This window comes from Fistularia commersonii, chromosome 11 (assembly GCF_037954325.1).
Source record: "Fistularia commersonii isolate RoL2024-O1a breed Wild chromosome 11, RoL_Fcom_v1.0, whole genome shotgun sequence".
In the NCBI taxonomy this organism is placed as follows: domain Eukaryota; kingdom Metazoa; phylum Chordata; class Actinopteri; order Syngnathiformes; family Fistulariidae; genus Fistularia; species Fistularia commersonii.
The window spans coordinates 15,266,938-15,290,433 of NC_141294.1; the positions used below are offsets into that span (position 1 = coordinate 15,266,938).

General features: G+C 49.5%; 2 protein-coding genes and 1 long non-coding RNA gene across 4 annotated transcripts in view; all 3 read left to right on the forward strand.

Moving 5' to 3' along the window:
* The window catches only part of hivep3b (HIVEP zinc finger 3b), a 41,297-nt gene extending 26,108 nt beyond the window's left edge, over positions 1–15,189 (forward strand). Inside the window, exons 2-9 of the mRNA XM_086155235.1 lie at positions 1,070–3,414; positions 3,540–3,829; positions 4,114–6,165; positions 6,250–6,386; positions 10,665–10,840; positions 10,925–11,026; positions 12,279–12,916; positions 13,569–15,189. Coding sequence (XP_086011361.1) covers positions 1,407–3,414; positions 3,540–3,829; positions 4,114–6,165; positions 6,250–6,386; positions 10,665–10,840; positions 10,925–11,026; positions 12,279–12,916; positions 13,569–14,156 — 5,991 coding nt within the window. The 5' untranslated portion in view covers positions 1,070–1,406 and the 3' untranslated portion in view covers positions 14,157–15,189. The remainder of the gene's footprint in view (positions 1–1,069; positions 3,415–3,539; positions 3,830–4,113; positions 6,166–6,249; positions 6,387–10,664; positions 10,841–10,924; positions 11,027–12,278; positions 12,917–13,568) is intronic.
* A 1,810-nt stretch (positions 15,190–16,999) lies between these two features.
* LOC147229651 (uncharacterized) lies at positions 17,000–20,119 on the forward strand. The gene is made up of 4 exons (XR_015106851.1): positions 17,000–17,074; positions 17,160–17,256; positions 18,555–18,842; positions 20,026–20,119. It is a non-coding gene; the product is annotated as an uncharacterized LOC147229651 (long non-coding RNA).
* Positions 20,120–20,132: 13 nt separating this feature from the next.
* Positions 20,133–23,175, forward strand: LOC147229652 (endothelin-2). Of its 2 annotated transcripts, none has more exons than XM_086155905.1 (5): positions 20,133–20,228; positions 20,610–20,949; positions 21,116–21,229; positions 21,700–21,753; positions 21,833–23,174. In XM_086155905.1, the coding sequence occupies exons 2-5, from the start codon at positions 20,807–20,809 to the stop codon at positions 21,888–21,890; spliced, it is 369 nt and encodes a 122-aa protein (XP_086012031.1). In that variant the 5' UTR covers positions 20,133–20,228; positions 20,610–20,806; the 3' UTR covers positions 21,891–23,174. The 2 variants fall into 2 exon arrangements, with proteins under 2 accessions (XP_086012031.1, XP_086012030.1); XM_086155904.1 differs by having other exon boundaries at positions 20,142–20,228; positions 20,790–20,949; positions 21,833–23,175.
* Positions 23,176–23,496: the final 321 nt, after the last annotated feature.

Consider the following 23,496-nt stretch of genomic DNA (forward strand, 5'->3'; position numbering starts at 1 on the left):
ATACAAGTACTTTTTATTTTAAAAATGTATCACGCAAAGCGTCACTGATCACTCTGATACACAGATGCACAGGTTAATTCACTTCCCGTTGCCATGGAATGGAAACGCTGCCCACATAGACATAGGAAGACACGTTATTTGCGTTGGATAAATCATTTTCTGACCAGTGGTCGGGAAACGCTGCTCTATTTAATACTAAATTTCTTCTCATTTCAAATTAAAAGTGAATCGGAGTGCTTTTATGCCAGAGCCTGTTTTTTTTTCCGCGTTTTTAGACAGAAAAATGGCACAAATAATGCATGAAAAAACGGTTCCAGGTCATAAAAAGCGGATGTAAAGCAATAAAATAAAAGGCGAAGATACTTTCCGGCTAGCGCTCGTTGCTACGATGCGATGCTAATCGTAACTTCGCTACACTTTATGTCGAAACGTCTTCTTCCCTCATCGAAACTCTTCCGACGTCTCCCGCCTTCTCGGACGATGATTGACGCCGTTGGATGAAGAACCGTTGTGATTGGCCGGGATTTGTTTCGACTGGCCGCGACGCAAGAATTTGCGAAACCTTGGAAATATAGCGGCGTTTGCTTCTCGATAAAGGATTTAATTAAAGGCCGACTCGGGAGTGGGGAAATACCGCAACGCGAAGGTTTCCCCGGTACCTCAGAACGCGAAAGGCTGGATCCGGGTCGCTGAAAAGTATTTATCCGCCAAAAAAAAAAAACATCTCCGCCAGTTTACCCCGTTAACCGGAGCGCCAGATCAGATAAACCTCGTTTATATTTCTAACATTTATTTTGACTTCTTGCCCCGACACTGCGGTCTTTGTCGGTGCCTCGGACGAAGCCGCGACACCGAGCCGCTCCGACTTTTCGGGTCCGATGCGAATCCCGTACGTCTGGTTTCGAGCAGAAAGTCCGGCCTTTTTTTGTTCGTTTTTCAATTTATTTTTTTCTCGTGGATTCGAGTTCCCCGTTCGCCGTCCGCTCCGTAAAACCGTCGATTACGAACCGACGCGCGAACGTACGTTTCGGCGCCGACGACTCATTGTTTTTCTTCTGTGTTCCCGCAGCCTGAACCGCTAAGTCCGGGGAGTCGCCGAAGGACATGAAGACGAGACCTTCGGATGTCCGGTAGGACGGCCGAGGCATCGGAGACGACGGGCCGCCCTCTCCGGACACTCGCTCCATGTTTACCTGCGTCCCTGCGGCTCCGGGGCACCTTTTAACGATGCCTTGTTCGGTCGTCTCGAATAACTCCGGGCCAAAGTGGAAAAAGGCCCCTCGTCGTGATTCGCAACTCGGTCCGTCAATGATCCCTTGTCCCTGACCTTCCCGCCGCCATGCGGTTAACCCCATGAGGCTCGGAGAGCCCTTCCTTTTGTTTCAGCGAGGCCTCCTCCTCACTCTATGGAGGCCGGGCCCAGCCATCCGGCCGATGGGGAGCGCTCCGGAAGGCAAGAGCGGCAGCACGTGACGGCGGAACCCTCCCTCGGACCTTCTTGTCCACCTCAGCAGAGTTCCGACCCTCGTCCCGTCCACAGAGCTTTGGGTCGACTGCAGAGTCGGCAGCCCAGGCGCGCCGACCTCCTGCTTCGATTGCAGCAGCAGCAAGCGGTAGCATGGCAGCATTCGGACGCGGCGGGTCCATCGGGAGGCGGCTTCGTCGCCTCTCCGGCCTCCGCGTCGACCTCATCTCAGCCCTCCTCGGCCCCGGGCGAGCTCGGCCACGGGAGCTCGTCTCAGTCCAACCAAGAGAGCAAGGAACGGCTCAATTCCCCCAGAAGAGGAGAGAAGAAACCCCAAAAACCAGGGAGATATGTGTGCAATTTCTGCGGCCATCCCTGCGCCAAGCCAAGCGTTCTTCAGAAACACATCCGCTCGCATACCGGGGAAAGACCGTATCCTTGTGCGCCCTGTCGCTTTTCTTTCAAGACCAAGAGCAACCTGTACAAGCACCGCAAGTCTCACGCCCATCGCATCAAAGCTGGCCTGGTGTCCGGACGCGATGAGCCGGGTTTGAGCGGCGTGGAAGGCGGCGGCGGCGGCGGCGCGAGAGAAGACCCGGGGGAGCATACGGAGGCCGAGAGCACCGAGTCCGAAGAAGAAACCGGTCAGCGCAGAAAGCCGTCCGCTCAGGAGATGTCGAGGAAAGGCGCGCGGGAGCTACGCGTGATTTCCGATGACGCCCCGAGGCCCGAGGACTCCCAGGCCGTCAAACAAAGGCTGGCGTTGAGGCTCAGCGAAAGAAAGCGCGGCCCCGTGGCTTCACCCGACGACCCGCCTTCCTCCCTTTCCACCTCTTCCTCCTCTTCTCTAGGGCCGGGCAGCAAAGGCAGCACGGAGTCCGGCTACTTCTCCGGATCGGGAAGCACCGACTTGTCCCAAGTTAGCCCTCCCAGCGCTAGCGCCAAGACCTACGCGGAAATTATCCTCGGCAAATGCGGAAGACTGGGAGGGCAGCAGCGCGGCCCCCATCAGCATCCGCACTCTCCGGTCCCCTCGGCGGCGGCGGCGGCGGCGGCGGCGGGAACGGAGGACAAGAACGTGCCCTTCGCGGTACCAAAAACGCAAGTGATAGAACACATCACCAAGCTCATCACCATCAACGAAGCGGTGGTGGACACCAGCGAGATCGACAGCGTCAAGCCCAGGCGTTCGTCTCTGTCCAGGAAAAGCAGCTTCGAGTCCCAGAAATTCACCGCCCCGAAAGATCCCTACGCCTTCGATCCCAAAGGAGAAGGCCCCGGTCCCAGCGGCTCCCGGCACCCCCACCACCCCGAGACGGAAATACCGCCCTCCCGAGAATCGTCCGCCGTGCCTCTGCACAGAAGTCGTTCGATGCCGTCGTCCACCGCCGGCCAGCGAGAGCCCTCCGCCTCCTCTTCGGCGCCCTCCAAAGGTTATCGTCTCTGCCAGTCGTTCGACGAGCAGCGAGCGACGGGTTCGGACGTCGCGGTCGGCCACGCGCAGCGTATGCTGAGACGCCAGCCCGCCATCGAAGTTCCCTTGGGAGCGGAGGTGACGCCGGAGGACGCCGTCCCGATCGCCTCCTCTACGTCCAGAAGCTCCAAACTCGCCAGGCGTCCGCAGCAACAACAGCAGGAAAAGAGTCTGAGCCTGTTTGAATGTGAAGCATGCGGGGCTCAGTTCCAGCACGGCGATGGCTACAGGGCCCACAAAGGCACTTGCCAAGAACAGCAAACACTGGAACAAGAGAGCGGGGAGGCAAGCAAAACATGCAGGGAGGATCGCCCCCAGATGATGATGCACTATAAGTTCAGAGCGCTGGCCATGGCGGTGAGGAAGAGGAGGAAAGAGGAGAGTCTAGAGGAGGATCCCCCGAGCCCCGGCTCTCTAGCCGGGTCGGGAAGCTCGGCGGGCCTCCTTCCAGTGGCGGGCGGACCGGTCCACTCAGGTCGGTTCCTTATTCTTTCCCTTTCCGGCATCGTCCCGCTTGTCGGACGGGCGAATCCGGGAAGCGTCTCGGAAGAGGCTCGGGCAGTAAAACGCGCTAAGTTGTTTTTCTTTGTGCGCTTCTAGGTGTTTCGTTACAGACCGAGCCAAGACAACAGCAGCGGCGGGACAGGAAGGGCGTGTCGGTCATCCAGCACACAAGCTCTTTTGAAAAGCAGGAGAGTATACCCATTGAAAGTCAGGAACCAGACCTCAGAGAGGGTCAGCAAACACAGCGGCCCGAGCCAAAACCATCACCCTCTGCATCTCGCCTCATTCGCCAGCCCAACATCCAAGTGCCAGAGATCCTCGTTACCGTGGAGCCCGACGCTGACATGCCATCTGTGTCGCCGCCAGCGACGGCATCCTCGTCCAAGGTACGGCGGTCGTTCGCTAACGTCCTAATGACGATCGGTCGACTCTCGCTCTAAAGGGTATTTATTTTTTTTACCGCCCATCAACAGTTCTACCATTCAGTCTCGGCTTAAGGGTCCTAAATGTACGCGGGCTTCGCGGCGGGCGGAAAAAAAGCCCTTTGAAACCAATCTCCTCGTTCTACAAGGAACGCTAGCATAGGCTACGTGTATCTGCGAATGCTGGACCGCTTCGACGCGCCGCCCCTCAGGACTCTAAATTCTGAAAAACCTTTTCTGTTTTCCAGGAGGCGGAGAGAGCGGAGGAGTTCCAGTGGCCTCAGCGTAGCCAGACTCTGGCCCAACTCCCCGCAGAGAAACTGCCACCAAAGAAGAAGAGACTTCGCCTCGCAGAAGCGGCACAGTCCTCCGGGGAGTCTAGCTTTGAGTCGGTGTCTCTGCCTCGCAGCCCCAGTCAAGAGAGCAACATTTCCCACAATTCCAGCCTTTCTGCTTCTTTTGAAGATACCGTAAGATCAGAACCTGCCGTCTGGGCCTCCAATATTCAGAGCTCCAAGATGCTAATGGTGCCATCCTCTTCCCATCAACACAACCAAAGCCAGAAGGAGATGAGGCGTTCGGCTTCGGAGCAGACGCCCTCCAGCCCCCAACCGCCGGAGCGGGCGGCGGAGGCGAGGAGCAAGTCCTTCGACTACGGCTCTCTTTCCCCACAGCAGTCGGTGACCTCTTGGAAGGAGCGCAGAAAGTGTCTTCTTGTGAAACACGCCACTCTCGGGGAGCCGGAACAGGAGGACGGCGCCGGCGCGAGTCAGCTACCCAGAGCGGAGAGTCCGAAGCCGGGCCCCTCCCACTCCAGACATCCTCCCGTCCACTCCGCCACCAAGGGAAGCTCTCAGTACAGCCTGGAGGCGACGGGGAACGCGTTGCAGCTGTCGCAGCCGTCGCAGCCGTCGCAGCCGCAAATCCCCTCTCAGCAGGATGTGCTCCCGTCTCAGCCGAGAAGCCGGCAAGCGTTCTCCGGGGGATCGCTGTCCGCGCCGCTCCCGGTCACCGCGGCCATCTCCGAAGCGCCGTCTTCCCAGTTCGTCCACAGAACATTCCTACCCTCGCCCACGGGACCCCCGGCCATACAGGTACACCCGGTGCAGATCCGTATGGCGGAGCAACTGAGCATACCGCTCCGTCAGCTTTCGACTCTGGTCCCTTTCCAGTTTTCATCCGGGACGCAAGCTAGTCAGGCGGTCTACTTTCCCCTTCCCCCGAGGCAGGCGGCACATGTTCTCTCACCTCCCGGCACAGAGGGACGACCCTCGGTCTCGATGCCCTTCGCCCTGACGCATCAGTCCCTTGTAACCGTCTCCTACCGCCACTCGCAGCCGGTCATTGTGACGTGCCTAGCGCAGCTTACGCCCGTCGTTTCCCTCGTGGTGCCGGTGCGGATCCAGACCCATCTACCCGCTTACGCCAGTGCCCTGTACACTACCCTCTCCCAGATCCTGGCCTCCAGTCGACCCCAGGAGTCGACCGTTTCTTGCACGGCCGTGACCATCATGGGCCAGGTGGAGCAGGACAAGCTGCAGAGATCCTACTTGAAGGTGCCCTCGCCAGACATCAAGAGTCTCCTCCCCCTGGCGATACCTTCAGAGCTCTCCTCGGGGTCTCCGGAGGGGTACGGTTCGCTCGGGGCAGGAGGCAGTAAGCGTATGCTCTCTCCCGCCGCTAGTCTGGAGCTCAGCACCGAAGCCCAGCGTCACCAGAAAAGGGTGAAGGAGGAGGAGGCCGGTGACCGGCGCAAGTCCGGAGAGGGCCAGGATGCGGAAGTTAAGGTACAAGACAAGGCAGAGGGTAACCGAGGCGGAGGACAACACGAGGAGGTCGATAAGACGCCACCCGAGACGCTAAGGGCTACGCCCCTAAAAGTTGAGGGAGAAGAACTCGAGGTGGAAAAGAAACCCGGCAAGGAGGCGATCCAGGAGGAAGGGCCTCCCAAAAAGACGAGTCAAAAGACGGAAGCCCCGCCCGTCGCGGAGAAAGCGTCCGAGGGACCAAGCGCCCCTTCGTATCCGAGCCTCCACACGTCCACCTCCGTCAACTGGTGCTACCTGAACTACGTCAAACCCAATCCTTCTGCGCAGAGGGACCCCAGCGCCTCGGTTTATTCCTCCTGGAGCGTCAGCGCCCACAACCCCAACCTGCCCGGCCTCAGCACCAAGGTGGCCCTGTCCCTCCTGTGCTCCAAGCAGAAGCACAGCTCAGAGACGTACACGATGGCCTCGGCGCCGAACCCGGCCAAAGGCGAACTCGCCCCCGCCGTCAGCAGCACCCCGCATGTGTCCCGGGTAAGTATGACCTCCGAGCGCCGTCCGATACCCAAACAAATAGGGATTCACTTCTTTTTCCACCCCGTGTGTTTTCGAGCGTAGGTACAACCGACCTCGTCCGGGTCCCAGAGCGACGTCAAGGCGGATCATCCGCAAGAAAAGGAGGAAACCAAAGACGACGAAGGAGCCTCCACCTCAAAGCAGAGCGATACCTCTCGCGTCCGCATCCTCGAAGGCGGGTAGGAGAGCGAGTCCGCATCCTCCGATTCGGTATCCCGTCACCAAAATAGTGCGCGGTGAATTACAGTAACAGATGGGAGGCGGCGGAGTCAGCGGGGATTTTTATTTGTACCTGCAGCCAAGCTTTTTCCTGTTACTGCTGGCAGGCATGCCTGTATTTTAGAAGTGTTAGCGAGGGAGCGCGAGGCAGACAGAGCGGGGAGAGCGAGTGTTTGTTTGTGCGAACGGGAAGAGTTGCTTCAACTTCACAACGTGACGCTCATTAATACCTGTTTTGCGCGCTTTAAGAACCACACCGGCGTATTTTGAAGCGCGAGTCATGATTGCCATGTTTGACGTTAGCGAACGCTCACTATTTGCACAATACTCGGTGTGTACTCTGCAGAGATGTGATCTTTTCCCCTTCTTGGAGCCCGGTAGCTCACCTTTAGCGTCGCTGTTCACCTCTGGAAACAGATAAAACTGGAAAAAAGGGACGCGCCAGAAGCCGGGGGGGGGGATTTACTTGTTTTCCTGCACTTCTGGTTCGCCTTGTGTACAAGGAAAAACATGTACTTTGGTGGGAAATATGCGCGTGTCCCGGTGTGGGTATGTTTTTATCACCTCTCGGGAGCTGTTTCTATTCTAAACACCAGTCGGCTCTGGAGATCCGTCACAGATTTAGCGCGAGGCGCGAACCGGTCGCACCTTGAACCGTCACCTTTAGCATCCCTGCCCGAAACGCTCGACAATCGAGAGGCGGCCGAGGTTCCGACCGGTTGTCCGTCGGGATACGGCGGTCTGCAGATACGCGCCCGCCGAGACGGGGCGGGGGATGTTAGCTGTCGACGTACGCGCAGATTGAGCGTACAAGAGCCTCCTGCTTGGCGGCAGATAAGGTGCTAATTACCAGTTTTTATCTTTTTTCAGCCACGCAGTCATTTTTCCCCGCATAAACAGCTTAGAGTTCCCTCCCGCCTCCCCCTGGTCTGTTTCGCTCTTGTAGCTCTTTTAGGTTTACTCACTGGTTTGTACCCCTCCGCCTCCCTGGTCTTTTTTGGAAGGAACGCTCCGAACACGGCAGAATGTTTGGTACCCCGACTCGGCGAGGACTCTCGCTCTCTCTCCCGCTGTCCTTTGTCTACATCTTGACATTTTGACGCCGTGCTCTCGGGGACGAGGCGACGCTGTGATAAATAAATATGCGCGGCGCGGCTCCGCTTCCGTTCTGGTGACGTTCGCAATTTCAGACTGAAAATCCGAAAAATGCCTCGGAGAAAGGAGAGTCCTCGGAGTTTAAGCGGTTACGGGATCAAGGCGGCTTTTCTCCCCATTAACACTTGTCTCTGTAATTAAGTGAGCCTCGCCGTTGTGTTTTGCCGCCAGCGGAAGTCAGTGGACCGTCGACTCTAATCCACCTTCATGCCGATTGATTCCCATCGTCACGGTTACCGTTGCGGAGCCACTCCGGTGAGAGCGGCGTTTACGAAGCCAGGCGCTACTTCCTTCTGTTTGTTTTGAGCGACCGCCTTCCGTTCTTTGCTAACTAAAGATCCGCTTGGGGCGGCGCCGCTCGGAGGGTCGGACCGCTCGTCCTTGGAACCCAACATTCGCGGTTCGATTCCCGCGTTGTTGTTTAGCAAGACGCTGAGCTGCTCCCCTGGCGCTGCTGCCTTCTGCTCACGGTTCATCCATGATGGGTCAAATCTCACTCATGTTGTGCTCTATGTATAAACTGAATTTGGCAATAACGGTGTTTCTTCACTTCAAGACACCAACATGGCATATCGGTCTTTGCTTTCCAAGCTAGTAGCTCTCTGAGGCTATAACATAAACCGATCTACGACAGGTGACGTTAAATGGCCGCTGCGGTGATGGCTATTAGCATGTGCCTGTTAGCGCTACCGCTAATATCCATCATTTGTGATCTCAACCTTTAACAAACACCCGACTGGGATCGATAGCGAGACGGGTTGGCGCACATGGATCAGGCCCACCTGCGCCCTCCAAACAACCAGGAAAGATCCGGCACCAGAAGCAGCCCCCTGGTAACGTCCACATTAGCATAGCAACCTAGTTTCTGTGATTCAACAACAAGCCACCATAATACGGACCTGCCCGAAAACACGGCAAAACTCCCCATTAGAGCTGAAGAAACCTAAAGTGACGCCCTAAAGTGAAGAAATTCAAGAAGATTTCGATTCACAACTCTTAAACCCGCTTCCCGCTGTTGTTAACCCTGAACGCTCATTTAGGAACGTTGGGTTTCTGGAGACGATCCAAACCCGCTCTCCGCGGAAAGGACCACCGGGTTGCCATGGGATGTAAAATGCAAACATTTGGACATTTTGTCCAAATGTTAACACGGCACAACGCCGACGTCGAGACTTATTCTACACCTTTTTTTTTTTATTTATTTTTTAAAATTTGTCGCCGCCGCACAAGACGGCGCTCTTCGCAGCCTGTTTTCTCATCGATCCGCATCGAACAGCCGTCGCTCGCCATCGAAAAAAAACGGATCGTGCGTTTCCTCACGAACACCGAGAGCAGACGGAGATTTTCATAGAGGACAATTCATTCAAATATAACATGCCTGTGGTCCGCCGTGTCCGCAAATAGCTTTTCGGTAAACATGGAGATTGTGTATAAACAGTGTTTTTATAGAGTAGAACTAAATGTGTCGCTTGATTTGTGTATATAGTGCCTATTTTAGATCGTTGGCCAAAACTAGGCTTCCCTCTCCCGCTCCCTCTCTCTCTTGCTACTGCTGTTGTTGGCAGCGCCGCCAGCTTGCAGCTGAATAGCTAGTAATCTGTGTGTGCCGAGGGTGTAGCGCAGGGAACAGCCAGTGGACTCGGTGCTAAAGGGCTTTTGGTGGGGCTTCCCCGACCCACCTCCATAAAGACGCCCTTGTCTCCCGCTTCCTCTTTGTTCGTTTTCTGTGTTTTTTTCCGGCGGGGCGAAAGGCAAAAAAAAAAAAAAAAAAAATGGTTTATTCCATACGCTGCTAGAGATATCTCTGCTGTTTTGTTTTTTTTTTTTTATGATTTAAACGGGGGAAACCGCGGACAATCGACACCATTGTCCTCTCTTGGTTTTTTTTTTTTTTTTTTGGGATTTATTTTTGCGCTATTGTCAAATGGAAAACTTGAGGGATAAAAAAATAAATAAATAAAAATAAGGTTGATCCAAGGTTATTCCGGTGACAGTGAAATATGGTGCACCTGCGTTGGCCTAGTTTAGAAAGGCGGTACTGGTTTAGTCCTCCTGACCCGACAGGCAAGCGATTGTTTATCCGCAGGTTACTTGTGGAAATGTATTTTCTGAGTTGAGAGATCAGAATGTGACCGCAACGGTTTCCGTCCCTCCCGGGATTGAACACACACACACACACACACACACACACACACACGACTCATGTTTCTGCCGGGTGTGCCTTATGCGAACGGTTTAATGTCTCTCTCTGACGCGTGAATGAGTGAACGCGTGGATAAGACGTTTGAGCTGCGTTTATAACGAAGGAATGAATCGTCGTGTCGTTTCCGTACACAAAATTTGGGAGAATTTTTTTTGGGATATTTAATGTTGTCTCTTAACGGCGACCCGGAGTGACGACGGGCTTTGCGATAATATTAAAATTTTAATATAATATGATTTAAAATGTAATTTAATTTATATAATATAATATAATATATAATAACATATAATAAAATATAATATAATTTAAAATTTATAATATAACTTAAAATATTAATATTTTAATTCCTCTTCCCTCAGCCGCAGGGAATCTTCAATCTTTGTAGTTACTGCTAACAGTTAAGACAATTCATATTTCATTATATTTCTTATTCTTCCTCCTTTCTACTATTATCTATTACTGTTATCTTTTTTACTTGAAACTCTGGCACAACAATTTCCTTCGGGATTAATAAAGTTGTTCTCATCTCATCTCAAAACACAAATTGTGAGTACATATGTATTGTATTCAACACCCACCTGAGGCTATAAGACTTTTTAATTCCTCTTTCAAATCTTTGCACTTTAAAACACTTTATATCCTTGACTTTGACACTTTATAGTTTTATTTATATTTCTTACCCCTTATCGTTATGTTTTACTTGAAACTCTGGCACAACAATTTCCTTCGGGATAAATAAGATTGTTCTTATTCTTATTCGCTTATAATTGTCCTATATTCATGCAAATATTAAAAAAAAATAGCCGATATGAATGCAAATACTGTACTGTACGGACCGCCTGTATTTTGAACCCCCTCCTCCGTCCTGTGTGTTTTCCAGGTACAAGTCCAACGAGGAGTATATTTACGTCAGAGGTCGCGGCAGGGGAAAATATATCTGCGGAGAATGTGGCATCCGCTGCAAGAAACCCAGCATGCTGAAGAAGCACATCCGAACGCACACCGACGTCCGTCCGTACATTTGTAAACACTGCAACTTCGCCTTCAAAACCAAAGGTCGGGGGACGGAATCCCGAAGCGGCGTCCTTCTCGTCTCGTCCCGCGCAAATCAATTAATGTGCTTTTCTTGTTCTTTTCCAGGGAACCTTACCAAACACATGAAGTCGAAGGCTCACGGGAAGAAATGCCAGGCGATGGGAATATCTGAATCATCGCTGGATGAGCCGGAGAGCGAGGAAACAGGTAGCAGGAGCCGCAGACTCGTATTCTCCTCCGTTGTCGAGAGATACCGCGACGTAGCCGGGTGAAATCCCTCCCCCCCCCCCCCTCCTCCTCGCGAGGAGACGTCGCTGCTCAGCGCTGACAGCTTATGCAACGTGATGTTCTATTCTCCTCCCTTCTGGCCTTGCAGAAGAGGGGGGGGAAAAAAAAAAAATAGGCGCGATAAATAAGTCAAGAAGAAGGGAGAATTCCTCGGATCGCTAAAAGATGCTAAAGGGTCTCGACGCCTTCCTGACCTTCCGCCGCCGCCGCCGCCACTCCTTCTCCTCCGGGCGTCCCTTCCTTGCTGGCAAACTGCAGTCATTACAGCGAAGGGCGTGTTTTTAAAAGCGGAGTCTCCATTCAGAAGGCTGTTTGTGAATAGAGACGTGCTGCTATTCAATTAAATTCCGGTCTTTTCATCTGCGGCCTATTTATACCCTGCGATTGATGGGTAGTGGGTGAGATTTGTCAAAGACGCTCTTAAATATTTGCGCTTCTTCTCGGCCCGCCTGCGCGTCGGTCGGTTCGAGGGATTCGCGTTATTGGGAGTTGATAAAGTAGCGCGGCATGCTAGTGCTAAAGTGGCGCGGCATGCTGGTGCTAAAGTAGAGCGGCATGCTGGTGCTAGAGTGGCGCGGCATGCTAGTGCTAAAGTGATGCAGCATGCTAGTGCTAAAGTGGCGCGGCATGCTAGTGCTAAAGTAGCGCGGCATGCTGGTGCTAGAATGGCGCGGCATGCTAGTGCTGAAGTGATGCAGCATGCTAGTGCTAGAGTGGTGCGGCATGCTAGCGCTCACATCTCACCCCAGGTATTAATATCTAACAATAACCAAGAACACAATAACATCTCGTGTGCGCGACGTTTCAAGCAAACTTGTTATCGTGGCGCCATTTTTAAAAAGAATGGTCGATTCCCTCATTTTTTGACCGCTTTTTTGAATTTTATACGTCGTGCATGCGAGAATATGTTTTTTGTGTTATATGTCAAATAAATCACCTTTCTTTTTGGAGCGCTTTTGGTGCACGGATTTTTTTAAACTCTACTTCGTTTTTTTGATCCAGCACCCAGTGGGTAGCGGTTGTGCGTGTTTTTTTTTTTTTTTTAATCCAAAAATAGTAGCCTCATCAATAATGCTTTTGCACAACCAACTACAATCCCCACATATTTAACGCAAATTCCTTTTAGTCGCAATATCATGAAGCGCTTCTGATTCTGAAATAATGTTTCCAGCCGGAAGCGACGACCGCGCGTGGGGCTCCGAGGAGCAGGAGGAGCATCAGTTTTCCGACGTGGACAAATCCGACGACGAAGACGAAGAGGACGAGGAGGACGAGGACGAGGAGACCACGTCTCACGACGACCCGCCGTCCTCCTGCTCGTCCGACACGCATCCATCCAAAGGCGGGGCCTCCAGAGGCGGCGGGCTCTCCCGGCGAGGAACCCCCGAGCCGGAGGCCCCCGTTCCGGGTCCCGGTCCGACCCCCGGCCAGGATCCCTCCAAGAGGGGACTCTGGCGCAGCAGAAGAGCCGCCTCGCCCTGCAGCAGGAGGGCGACGTTGTCCCGGCAGAGCTGGAGAGCGTCGCCGCGAGCGTTTTCCCCGAGCAGCGAGAGCTGCTCCCCGAGCCACAGCCTCTCCCCGAGGCTGGAGTTGTCGTCGCCCATCCACAGCCTCTCCCCGAGGACCGAGCTATCGTCGCCCGGTCGCCACGTCTCGCCCTCCCCGGAGAGAGGACCGTCTCCCATCAGGCCGCTCTCCGTCTCGCCCAGCTGCTACCGGTCGGCTCGGACCCCTCCCTCGCCGCTCAGGCTGCCGCAGAGGAGCCACCTGCCCTGGGAGAGCCACGTCTCCAAGGGCGCCTCCAAGGAGGTAAGTCCCTTCGGAGGTCTTGAAAATATACTGCTCAAAAAAATAAAGGGAACACTTGAACAACACAATGTAACTCCAAGTCGGTCGCACTTGTGTGAAATCATAGTGTCCACTCAGGAAGCAACACAGATTCATTTTGACTTGTTTTAAGGACATTACATCAAAGTTGGATCAGCCTGGAGTTTGTTTTTACACTTTAATTTGGAGTGTGATTCCTCATCCAGACCTCCATGGGTTGATGTAATTGATTTCCATGGATCATTTTGGTGTGATTTTGTTGTCAGCACATTCAACTGTGTAAAGGGAAATTGTTGAAAAATGAACTTAATAGTTACTCAAGCAAGAAGAAGTAATAGAAAAATAGAAGTAGAGAATTTATGAAAAAGAGACACTAAGGTGAAGAGGAACTCTGGCAGGCAGCCGCCCGAGACAGCGCCGGAAGTAGATTTTCTATATTTTCTAATATTTCATAAGAATATTTCATTCATTTAGATCTAGGATGTGCTTTTTAAGTGTTCCCTTTATTTTTTTCGAGCGGCGTACAACAGCGACCGCAAATAGCCTCTTCCTCCGGCCTTTTCGGCGACTCCCGCCAGCTTTCGGGTCCGTTTGCCGACCGTTTGAAACGATGAAGCCTTTGCTCCCCTCACAGGAGAAAGGCGGTACCGCTGGGGAAGGGCAACCCTTCTCGGAGGCCGGCACCTTCCTCCCGGCGTTCCGTCTCCCGTCCTGCGAGGGCTACCCCGGCCTCCAGCCGGCCGACAACATCTTCAGCCACCTTCCCATGCACTCCCAGCAACCCAAGGTCCCTTATCTGATGATCCCCATCGGAGGGATCCAAATGGTACAGGCCAGGCCGCGGTCCCATCCTACGACCCCGACGTCCCCTCCCTCGGAGGGGACTCGCTTCGAATCGTACTGGGGCGGGACCCCCAGGACCCCGGGGTGTAGGACTCCGGACGATCGCCGGTCGGAGCATCAGGCGGCGGGAAGCGGCCGCTCGCCGCCTCGATGTCCCCGAGTGGAATCGGAGATTTCGGACCCAAAGCAATATGGCAGCTCGCATAGCCCCGCCCAGGCGGGCCACCGCTGTTTTGGGGGAGCGTCCCCCGGCCGAGCCGCGCCTGTAGCCCAGCACGCCGTCGGGCGGCGGCCGGAGGGGGACGAGCCGCCGGCCGCGAGCGAACCCGAAGGGGGCGGAGCTAAAGGAGACTCTGCTAGAACAGACCGGAACGCCTGAGAGCGTCCGCACCTTGATGCTTCGCGCATCTCCGATTTTGCTTTATTTGGTTGCTACACTAGTTTTTTGTTTTTTTTTTTAAAACGGCTTTTGTTTTTTTTTATACCGTTTTCAATACAATTGTTAACTTAAGTGTTCGTTCCTTGGCAATATTCAGGTTTGTTATAAAAAAAAAAAAAAATGCACTTTTTTTCTTTGTGAAAATGTTTCTGTAAATCTACATATACGTATATATATATATATACATATATGAATATATCCCTCCTGTATCTGTATTGATACTGGTAAGCTTCATGTCTGTTTAAATACATGTAAAAAAAAAAAAAAAAAGAAGAATTATGATGAACACATTTGTAAAAATGACCAAAAATCTTTAAAATCGAAAAACAATTCCACTTTTGTTTATCCAAAAAATTGTCCAGTATTACTCAAATTGTAGTTACTCGTGCCTTTTCTGTCCAGGTTGGTGTTTTTTTGTTTTTTTTTGGGGGGGCGGGGGGGGATAAAGAGGCGGCGGCAAACTTTTATACTCTTGAGGAGGGTTTGTACTCTGTGTTTTTGTTCTGTTTCTCCTTTTGTCGCGGGATAAAGGAGGCGCCACGTCGTAATCGTATCGAAGGAGCGGCGGAAACCTGTCGAAGGAAATGCACTGAATTTCTATTTTTCATTACAAGAGACTTTGGATTAGAATATACCTGCACAGGAAAGAGCGCTCCTTATTTATTGTCGACTCTGATCGTTGATTCCAAGTTGTTTTTTTTATTACTTTTTTTATTCTAAAAAGAAAAAGGCTTTGTTACATCTTCTATGTCTTTTTTTCATGATTTTTTTTTGTTTGTTTTTTTTTTGTGACTTGATTTGTGTCAAAGGTGAGGTTTTTGGAGTTTTGGCCGGTGTGCCGGAGGATCAAGTGCCCTGCAGATTTCACACACACACACACACACACACACACACACACACACACACACACACACGCACACACACACGGCAACATTTCTAGTCATTTGAAAAAGAATAAAAAAAAAAAAATGTGCACACTTTGAGGTTGTGCTTTCCTTCTGTTTTCACATTTCACATCTGGTATCACATTTTTCCGCGCATCATCGCGCCTTTCCCTTCCACTTCCACCTGCTCCTTGGTTCTTACTACAGATCACAATGTCATCTGCAAACATGTTAGTCCACGGATTCCTGTCTAGCCTCGGCTGTCAGTCTGTCCGTCACCGTAGCAACCGAGAAGGCGCTCAGATCGGATCCCCTGCACACCTCACTACTGTCTCCCAGCTGTCATACATGTCCTGCACCACTCTAGCATACCTCTTCACCACTCCAGACCCACTCACAACCGCGTCTCCTCTTCTTGCACCCTGTTGTATGTGTTTTCTAGATCAACTAAGGCACAATGCAGCTCCGTCTGATCTTCCCCGTCAACATTCTCAAAGCTAGCATTGCATCTCTAGAACTGTTTCTTGCCATGCATGTGTTTTATTTCTTCCTGCAAAGATGGACATGGTCAACAGTGTCCTTCTCATGTTGTTGCTTTGGGAGCATCACTGTGTTAAATGACAAATGTGCTGTCCGACATCAGGTAGCTGTTTACACATAATTGACCTTAAGGTTTTTACACAAAAAAATCTGCCAAAGAGGGTGGGGGTCGACAAGCAGGATATTGAATGTCGAAACAAAGTATTGAAACAAGTTGTGACACAAACTTGTCATGTAGAAAAATGAATCCCCCCGCATGGGCTTTCGAGTAGTGTCCATTTAAAATGAACACCATCAGTGGAACTATTTTGGTGCAGGACATGTATGCTTGCTGCGAGACAGTGGTGAAGTGTGCTGTAGGTGTAACAGAAGTTCCAGGTGGAGGTGAGACTCAACCAGGGATCAGCTCTGAGCCCCTTCTTGTTTGAAGTGGTGATGGACAGGCTGACAGATTGGTAGACGGTTGCTGGAATTGGAGGTCTAGAGGAAGACCAAAGAGAAGATTTAGAGAAGAGGATATGAAGTTAGCTGGTGTGAGAGAGGAGGATCCAGAGAATAGGGTTAGATGGAGAAGGTGGGTTCTCTGTGGAGACCCCTGAAGGGAAAAGCCCAAAGGACAAGAAGAAGTAGACCATCAGTAAAACTATTTCATATTACATTTCCGGTCATTTTGAGGGACTCGGACACAACGAGGTTACTCCGTGTGTCATAGATGTTCAGAGTTCATGTACACTAATATTTGTTCTCAACCTTGTAGCTGTTGTATTAACAGAATCCCACCGCTAGATGTCCCCGATGAGCCTTTTACCCACCAGGAAACCAGGAACTCCACCAGGGGTCACAGGAGGACGTTTACTGGCCTTATCGTACCTGACCCACCTAAACTGATTATGCCTATAAATTCCAAGATGTATAATCTGCAATGTAGGTCAAATGCCGTGCAACATATCTATTTCCGGGAGCAATATATATATATATATATTTTTGTTATTTTTCTCCGCACATATTTGTTGTTACCTCCGACACATCTTAACCCTTTTGCGCTCGATTCATCTGCGACGTGTGATGACAAGTTGCTGCGACACATCATTTTAAACAGATAGTAAACAAAGCGGGAAGTTGTTTCTGGAAAAGACATTTTCGGAAACGGTTTTAGCCGGGCGACGACCGCAGGGACACCAGGCAGGAGGAAACCGAGGAGGCGACGTTTGTAATTAAAAGTAAACAACCGCTTTCGTCTTTCCCGTGACTCGCATCCTTTGCCCGTCACCGCCGGCGACGGGGTGAACTTGTGACCTCGGGTGTTGGGAAGAGGGTAATATCCGGACCGGGGTATCGTTACGTCTTACATTTTTACATTTTAGGCGTCCGAGTTGATACGGCATGGAAGCGTGGAAGTGAATCACCCGCCCGGGACGGAGGAGACGGTTCACTGTAGGTTGTGAACGGCGTGACCTGGTAAACAGGATTTAACGTGTCACGACAAATTCTTTTCTCAGTTTGTTTCTTCCTTACTTAGCAACGCGAGCCGCCACCCACGGCCCTCCGCCTCCGATCCAGCTGCTGCCGTGACAGACGCTCATGTGGCTCCTTTCTTTGTTCCTGGGGGCAATTCAGTGAGTTATTTTTGGCTTCTGTGTGTGTGTGTGTGTGTGTGTGTACACACACTTTTGATCTGCACTCTGCTTCTCTTATTTGGTTCTTGATAACGCCCGATAGTGGTTGTAGCTGTCGGACAAAGGAAGCTGTTTTTTTTTTTTTTCTGTGTTAGATACACATTCATGGTCATTCATTCATGCATTCATGCATTCATTCATGGGTTTTCTGCACTGAGGGTCGTGGGAGGGACGAAACTTTTCATCGGCCAAGAGGCTGGTTCACCCTGGATCGATCCTGGGCCCGCATACAGGGACATACAACCATTCACCCTCTCATTCATGTTATGTAAACATGCAACATTCACCCTGTCATTCACATGTTATGTAAACATACAACATTCACCCTGTCATTCACATGCTATGTAAACATACAATATTCACCCTCTCATTCATTTTATGTAAACATACAACATTCACCCTCTCATTCATGTTATGTAAACATAGAACATTCACCCTGTAATTCACATGTTATGTAAACAAACAACATTCACACTGTCATTTAAATGTCATGTAAACATACAATATTCACCCTCTCATTCATGTTATGTAAACATAAAACATTCACCCTGTCATTCACATGCTATGTAAACATACAATATTCACCCTCTCATTCATTTTATGTAAACATGCAACATTCACCCTGTCATTCATGTTATATAAACATACAACATTCACCCTCTCATTCATGTTATGTAAACATAAAACATTCACCCTGTAATTCACATGTTATGTTAACATACAACATTCACGCTGTTGTTTAAATGTTATGTAAACATACAACATTCACCGTCTCATTCATGTTATGTAAACATACAACATTCACCCTGTCATTCACATGCTATGTAAACATACAATATTCACCCTCTCAATCATTTTATGTAAACATGCAACATTCACCCTGTCATTCATGTTATATAAACATACAACATTCACCCTCTCATTCATGTTATGTAAACATAAAACATTCACCCTGTAATTCACATGTTATGTTAACATACAACATTCACGCTGTTGTTTAAATGTTATGTAAACATACAACATTCACCGTCTCATTCATGTTATGTAAACATACAACATTCACCCTGTAATTCACATGTTATGTAAACATAAAACATTCACCCTGTAATTCACATGTTATGTAAACATAAAACATTCACCCTGTCATTCACATGTTATGTAAACATACAACATTCACCCTGTCATTCACATGTGATGTAAATATACAACATTCACCCTCTCATCCATATCTCCTGTAGAGCCAGGAGCACCTCTTTTGTGATCCCCTGGTATCACCAGCTGCCCGATGCCTCCTTGTTTCTGACTCGGTCACCTGGACGGCGGTTTTGTGGATCGGGTGGATCCAGAGGACGAGCGTCCGATGATTCACCCTCCCGGTCTGAGCCCCGAGGGAAGGAATCTCTACAATCAAACCGGCGTGAGTCACAACAAGTCTGTCTTTTTCTGAGAACGTGCCTCTTCTCCAGGTGAGGAACCTGTGGACGGACTCACGACGGACCTCCTCCCAGTGGACTAATGATCCAGAGGTGTGTAAAACCTTCTCTTTGCGATTGTACAATATCACCGTATCGTTCTAATGATAGGCGGCGCGGCGGTTAGCACCGGTCTCCGTGTTCTCCACGTGTCTGCGCCGGGTTCCTCAGGGTTCTCCGGGTTCCTCCCGCAGTGCAAACACAAGCAGGAGGTTCATTAGACACTGAATTATCCATACAGGGGAAGGAGAGGGTGAATGAATGAATGGTTGTATGGAAGTGAATGAGAGGGTGACTGTGTTTTGTCTCTACACGATGCATGAATGAGAGGGTGAATGTTGCTTTTCTTTATTTGACATGTGAATGACAGGGTGAATATTTGCCTCCACATGTCATGTGAATGATAAATGAGTCTCCATATAATGTGTGAATTAATTTGTGTATATATGACATGTGAATGAGTGAGTTTTATGTATGAATGAGAGGGTGAATAGTTGTATGTCTCCTTATGACATGAATGAGAGGGTGAATGTTGCTCTTCTTTATTTGACATGTGAATGACAGGGTGAATATTTGCCTCCACATGTCATGTGAATGATAGAGTGAATGAGTCTCCATATAAAGTGTTAATTAAATTGTGTTGATATATGACATGTGAATGAGTGAGTCTTATGTGTGAATGAGAGGGTGAACGTTGTCTGTATATATAAGGTGTGAATGGTTGCATGTCTCCATGCGGGTTTTATGTCTCGATCTGACGTTGGAATGAGAGGGTGAATGTTGCTTGTCTTTATTTGACATGGGAATGACAGAGTGAATGAGTCTCCATATAAAGTGTGAATTAATTTGTGTTAAGATATGACATGTGAATGAGTGAGTTTTATATGTGAATGAGAGGGTGAATGTTGTCTGTTTATATAATATGTGAAAGGTTGCATGTCTCCATGCGGGTTTTATGTCTCGATCTGACGTTTGAATGAGAGGGTGAATTGTTTCTTTTCTCTTAATGACAAACGCAAATGACAGGGTGAATGGTTGTATGTCCTCCGATCCATCTCGCCCTGCAACCCTGACTGCAGTATAAGCAGTATAGAGAATGAATGGATGAATGAATGAATGACTGAATGAATGAATGAATGAATGAATGTTTTGCGTCCCGAGTTTCGAAGCTGCAGTCGTCCCACCTGCCGGGTGAACGCACCGTCACATTGTTGTAACTGATATTCTTGGAATGCAGGTCTGAAGCCTCCGTGGGCGGAGCTTGTCCCGTGACATCACCGGCGGGAGAGGAGAGGCGTTAAGGCGCAGCGGAGCTCGGAAACCTCGGCATAAAACTCAAGCTGGACAGGATGGATGAGAGGAGCGGCGGCCCTCGGACAAGGATGCCGTCTCACGTGAACGTTTTGATTTTCGTCGCTTTCTGGACGTCCCTGCACCACGGTGAGTCTCACGCCGGCTTCGAGGTCGACACTCTTTACGGGAGATAAAGCGATAAGGGTTTTATCTGTGCGCTTTTTTTTTTTTTTTGTACGGGAAAAAATGGGATCAATTAAAAAAAAAGAAAAAGAGGGGATGAAAATAAATCAAAAATATTTAAAAAATTATAGAATATAAAAAAATATGAAAATTATGAAATATAAAATTATGAATTTATAAATAAAAAAATAAAATAGCTCACAATAAGATAAGGAAAGATTTGGACTTTAGCCAGAAAAACAAAAAATTGAAAGGGGAAAAGCATAGGAGGACTGGTTAATAATTTGGCTGGAAACAATTAAAATTAAACGTTCCCTCTCTGCACACACACACTCGTTCTGACAGGTTCAAAGGCCCCAAACAGATTATATCTCCGTGACCTTCGATAGCTGAGCTATAACCCAAGTTCTGGGTGTTCCTCCGGCTTTCCCTTCCTGCAAGAAACCGAGATTCTGCGACGCGCTCGCGTTGCGTTTCGCCGAAACGCTTGCGCAACATCTCACCGCCGAGCGCTTCCCGTGGCAGGTTCGGGGTTCCCGCTGATGGAACCCCACGGGGAGCCGTCCGCCGAGGCCGTCCCCCCGATCCACCGAGCCCGACCCAGACGCTGCGCCTGCAGCAACCGGCTGGACTCCGAGTGCCACTATTTCTGCCACCTGGATATCCTGTGGGTGAACACGCCCAGGTGAGCGCTGCTGTAAGAATAAAAAATAAAATTCCACGCCAGTTTTTTTTTTTTTTTTCATAGATAGCGAGATGATAAAACAATGAAAAGGGGTTGTTGTTGCGTAACAATTGAGTTTGCGCGAACGATAAATCATGAGTTGATCACCTCCCTGTTACCTTTGCAGTAAAACAACGGTTTACGGTCTTGGCGGAAAGCCGGGTCGACGCAAAAGATCCGCGGGCCGGTGCAGCTGCAGCGACGCCGCCGATCGCACCTGCGCGGGTTTCTGCAGCCGCAGGTGAGTCACGAACGAAGCGCGCCGTAAAAAAAACAAGCATAAAAGGTTGATCTCATTGTACTGTGAATCCCCGCCACGCTGATTTTTCGTCAAACAAGAGCCCGTACGGCCCTCGCAAGGGATTCTTTTAAAACGGATGCTGGATTAAAACGTGAATGGCGTTGACGGACGGCGAGGCGAGGGCCTTGAACGTCACGTGGGATTATCCAAGAAGGGATATTTGCTGAAAGCGGGACTTTTTTTTTTTTTTTTTTTTGTTGGTGTTGTGGGGTTCAAACGCTTTAGTGGCCCTGTAAAGATAATGTTTTCCTAAGTTCCGCGGAATTCAAAACACGACATTCAGCCAAAGGTGTTCCTGCAACCGGGACGTCTTTTAACAGCGGCAATAAAAGATTAAGAGCGGTCAAACTGCAGCGTCGCGTTTTAAATCCGCTCTTTTCAGACGTTGATTATTGTTGTTTTACACGCAGCCTTGAAATCGCTTTCCCGAAGGGACGCCGGCTTCGCCTCCTCGGCATCTTCAGGTGAGATCCGAGCTTTCCCGCCGCCCGACGAGGTCACCGGGCCGCCGTCGTCATTTTCCCGTTTTCGCCCTTCCCTCAGAGCGCTGGGCGGACGTTTGGCGAAATCCAACGGCGTCCGGAGGGAGAAGATCGGCTAAAGCGCCGTCGGGTTTTCAACGGGGGAGAACGAGAGCAGGGAGCACCTGGAAGCCAGCAGAGCAGAGAGGGGATGCTAGCAAAGCTAGCAGAGCTAGCAAAGCTAACCGTGTCGTCACTCTGAACTCCCATCCTGAAGATTCAGGGTTTGAAAAAGCGGATCCGCTGTAAATTTCACGGGGGTAAAACGAAGATCCGTTCCTGACGGATGTGAGAAAACCGCGATGGATGGACGACGCAGGAAGTCGAATGCGTCGCGTTTCGGTGCAGCCGGCGTTAGCGGGCCGCTACGTACCGCCCAGGGGCAAAAACACCGAGATACTCCGTCAGCAGACTCGATGTGACGGTAACTCGCTTTTCCACGCCTAAAAGAGACGCCTTTCAATGACGCACTTATTTGAGTTGATGTGGAAGCGGCTCCGTGACAGAACGCCGTCCGAGGTCCTGGAGGCGTCTCGGGGTCGGATTTTAACACGACCTTGATTTCCAGCGTGAATCCATTACTGTCACTTGGAGTCGGAGGAGTGAGAAAATATCATTTGTTCAACAGAACCGATGAATCATCTGTTATTTACACTGTAATTACATGAATCGATTTGATAAAGGACATGAAAATCTCAGTTATCTTGAAATTTTTCAAATCTATAAATGACGTGTGAATGAGAGGGTGAATATTTGCATGTTTATATCACGTGCAAATGAATATTAGTATGCCGATGTGATGAATGAATGAGAGGAGAAATGATTGTATGTTTATATGATGTATTAAAGAGTGAATAAATGGTCAGATGTGCACATAAATGTCAATGTGAGGGTGAATATTTATATGTCTAAATATGACATGTGAATGATTGTATATTTAAATGAAGTGTAAATAACAGAGTGAATATTTTAATGTCTATATGATGTGTGAATGAAAGGGTGAATATTAGTATGTTTATATGATGTATGAATGAGTGAATAAATGGTTGGTTGTGCACATATATGTCAATGAGAGGGTGAATATTTATACGTCCAAATATGAATGAGAGGGTGAATAATTGTATATTTATATGAAGTGTAAATAACAGAGTGAATCTTTTAATGCCTATATGATGTGTGAATGAAAGGGTGAGTATTTGTACGCTTTTATGATGAATGAATGAATGAGTGACTGGTTGGATGTGCATATATATGGGAATGAGAGGGTGAATAGTTTAGGCCTATGTGATATGTCAGTGACAGGGTGAATATTTATACATCTAAATATGGCAGGTCAATGAGAGGGTGAATGGTTGCATGTTTATATGACGTGTAAATGAATATTTGTTTGCCAATGTGATGAATGAATGACAGGGTGAATAATTGTATGTTTATATGATGTATGAATGAGTGAATAAATGGTAGGATGTGCACATAAATGTCAATGAGAGGGTGAATGATTGTATATTTATATGAAGTGTAGATAGCAGAGTGTATATTTTATCGCCTATATGATGTGTGAATGAAATGGTGAATATTTGTGCGCTTATATGATGTATGAATGAATGAGTGAATGGTTGGATGTTTATATGAAGTGTAAATAATTTGAATGTCAAGATGATGAATGAATGAAAGGGTGAATATTTT